The 3361-nt window shown below is 46.9% G+C and overlaps 1 protein-coding gene across 1 annotated transcript; it reads right to left on the reverse strand.

The window, feature by feature from the left end:
• Nucleotides 1–1172: 1172 nt before the first annotated feature.
• On the reverse strand, nucleotides 1173–2880 carry LOC142246443 (E3 ubiquitin/ISG15 ligase TRIM25-like). Its single transcript, XM_075319496.1, has one exon. The coding sequence runs from the start codon at nucleotides 2878–2880 to the stop codon at nucleotides 1306–1308; it is 1575 nt and encodes a 524-aa protein (XP_075175611.1). The 3' UTR covers nucleotides 1173–1305.
• Nucleotides 2881–3361: the final 481 nt, after the last annotated feature.

The following is a 3361-nucleotide window of genomic DNA, read 5'->3' on the forward strand; positions in this document are numbered from 1 at the left end:
TACAGTGTACTGGTGTGCGCCGGAACCAGCAAACCGGCGAAAAGCCAGATGTGTGAAACCGGCCTTAAAGAGAACCTGTCACCAGATTTTTCCTTATTAAACCAAAAATATCACCTTCTGCAGCTCTTGGGCTGCGTTCTATGAAGGTGCTCCTTGTTGCTGGCCCCCTTTTCAGACCTCCAAAACAACTTTATAAAATATTACCTTTTCGTATGGAAATTAGTTTGGTTGGCCAGATGGGCGGGCTCTATTTTGCCTTCTGTCCACCCTCCTGCGCTGATCGGCGTCCTCTTTTCTAGATTGACGTGATGACGCCTCCGTCATCATCCTCATCGCATTTTCAAATCTTGAGCCTCTGCAGTTAGGTCGGCTCGCGGAGGCGCAGTTCGCTCTGCTATATCGCGGGCAGAGCAGAAAACATAGCTGCCCGCGGTTGCACCGGTGAGCTACATGCGAAGGCGCGAGATTATGGGCGGCGCTGTGCATGACCTCACCAGCGCCATCCTCGTACCCATCCGTAATCTCGCGCCTGTGCATTTAAAAAAGGGGGGTTGTGTGTACAAAAAGGGGGCCAGCAACAAGGAGCCCTTTCATAGAATGCAGCCCAGGAGCTGCAGAAGGGGATATTTTTGGTTTAATAAGGAAAAATCTGGTGACCGGTTCCCTTTAAGAATTTTACATGAAAACTTTTGGGATATAAAGAAGATCATTCAGCAGGCTCTTCTGCATCCACAAGTCCAACCATTCTGGCACACCAGCTCCAAGGTTCACACCAATGAGGCCAAGGACTTAAAGGAAACCTGTCAGGTGCAATATGCAACCAGAACCACGAGCAGTCCTCTTAGCATGTTAGAACACCCATAGGGGCTATTCAATGCCCATTCAATGCATTTTGTGGTGACTAAAAGGTCACCACAAAATGCATCAAAAAAAACATTAAACTGCAGCGTGTGCATGAGGCCCAACAAGGCTGTTCATCTGTAATCATGAGATGGACAAGGTGCAGGGGTTGCGCAATGCTGATTATCTTTACAGAGATCACACCTGGAAAACCCAAAGGTCCTTTAGTGTAAGCTACTCATTGACATAAGCACAGTGACAACGTGGTAAAGTGATGAAGGATTCAATACATTTATTGGGAAAAAAATACATTTTTTTTAATTCTCTGTAACGTTCAAGGAAATGGCAACTTCTGATTACAAAAATAACAAACATGCAAAACCTTCCCTGTCTGCAGCCCCTCGGGCCCTGCCTGCGATCAGGACAGTGTTAGACCTCACTGTGTAAGGCCGGGATTTTTTGTCATTATTTTATGATTTTGATGATGCAATTATCATATATATGTAAAGCAGCATAGAGCGGCTCGGAGAAGGAGGCGGTGAAGGTGTGTAAGAGTCTGATGGGGTCACACACCTTATAGAAGGACAGACGCCCGGCCTCATAATCCAGATAGACCCCCACAACCCGCACAGGAGAATCTGATACCAGCAGTTTATGGATATTGTTATGACTTGCAAAAAGGTTTTTCGAAAAAATGATGGCCCAGGATATCTCATTATAGCCAATACGAGATAATTTTTCGTTGCCCTTCCTCTCCAGACTTCCCCCAGCCATCCCTATCATCCACCTACTCGCCTGAGTCACATCCACCTCCCAATAATGTCTCCCGGAGGAGAAGCTGCGGGAACTTAACACCTGACAGGATCTGAACCTCTTGGGCCCATCGGGTCTGTACTGCCATACAGAGGTATGAGAAGCAGATCTGAGGTCCTTAGATATAATAATGTTATTCTGAGCCGTGTCTATATCCAGTAATATGTCAGATTTCTCCATCTCTGGGAACTGTCTCTTCATCTTCACCTCAATCACATTATTGGCAAAGTTCTCCAGTCCTCTGTGTAATATCTGCAAGATTAGGCCTTCATCCACACATGGAGCATCTCTTACATCACTGATGACATCACAGCTCCCAGCACTGATGTCACCAGTGTTTACATCTCGTAGAAAGGACAATGGATCAGAAATATTACATAATCCTTCCAGACTATTGATTTTCTTGGACACCTCCTTCATGTGAAGCTCCACCTGTCCGACCAGGTCAGAGACTGAGAGTGAGACCTGATCCTTCTGCCTGGAAATCTCTCCCTGGATTCTCTCTTCTAGATCATCCAGCGTCTTCCGGAGATCAGTAAACAGACCAGTGACTCTATCCGCGAGTCCAGATGATTTCTTTTCCTGTTCTGCCCCATGATCCTTCAGATTCTGGATTCTTTTTTCAGCTTCTTCTGTCTTGGACTTTAGTTTCTCTATAACCGACCTCATTTTCTCCTTCATGTCCTCAGAGGCTACATCCAGTGGCTCCACATCATGTCCCTTGTGGGCTCCGGCCACCCAACAGGTGACACAGATACAGGAGTTGTCTCTAGGGCAGTAGTATTTCAGGATCTCCTTGTGTGTGGAGCATTTTCGATCCATAAATGACACTGTAGGTTCAGTTAGATTGTGATTCACAGACTTGTTATGGGCTGCGAGATGCTCCTCACACAGGGAGGTCTCACACTGCAGACAGGATTTCACAGCCGGGACAGGAGACTTTGTACAGAAAGTGCAGAAGATTCCGGTCTCCTCCATCTCAGGCTGAGCAGATGAGAAACGCTCCACTATGTTTCTCAGCTTCCGGTTCTTCTCCAGGGCCGGATGCTCCGGATATTGTGCTCTGCAGTCAGGACAGGAATACACTCCAGCCGCCTCCTGTGCATCCAGCGCACTCACAATACACGAGCGGCAGAAGAAGTGTCCACATCTCAGGGATACGGGGTCTGTATAGAGGCTCAGGCAGATGGAGCAGTCCAGCTCGTCCCTCAGCTCAGCAGACGCCATTGTAGTGGGAAAGAGCAGAAAATGAAAGTGAAAGTGAAAACCTTTCTTCACACAGGAAGGGCGGAGGGTCTCTGAGGTAGAATTAACCCCTGCACTTCTGGAAGTGATAGTCACACTATGTATACAGTAGAGGGTCTCAGATTCTGCAGAACCTCACATTGCAGAACCTCTGCTGCTGCGGCTACGATTTGTAGTATAAATAATAAGATGTCTGCATTAGAGATGAGCAAACCTTAGGCTCGAGGTTCAGAATCCGAGCTTTAAAAACAAAATGCGCTTGGTTATGAGTGATGCACAGACGCTTGCCGTGTTTCATCGGCTCATATTTGTGGTTTAAATACGCGTGATCAGATGCAGTGTACACACACAAACCCCAAAAAATAAAAACATCGCCCACCCTGCCCCAGAAGTGTTTTGCTTATGGGCCATTGGCAGAACACTTCCGGGACAGAGTGGACGAGGTTTATAATTTTTTTTATTT

This window comes from Anomaloglossus baeobatrachus, chromosome 7, assembly GCF_048569485.1.
Source record: "Anomaloglossus baeobatrachus isolate aAnoBae1 chromosome 7, aAnoBae1.hap1, whole genome shotgun sequence".
In the NCBI taxonomy this organism is placed as follows: domain Eukaryota; kingdom Metazoa; phylum Chordata; class Amphibia; order Anura; family Aromobatidae; genus Anomaloglossus; species Anomaloglossus baeobatrachus.

Excerpts from the sequence above, each read along its gene's own strand:
- LOC142246443 (XM_075319496.1), bottom strand. The coding sequence starts at position 2,880 with ATGGCGTCTGCTGAGCTGAGGGACGAGCTGGACTGCTCCATCTGCCTG.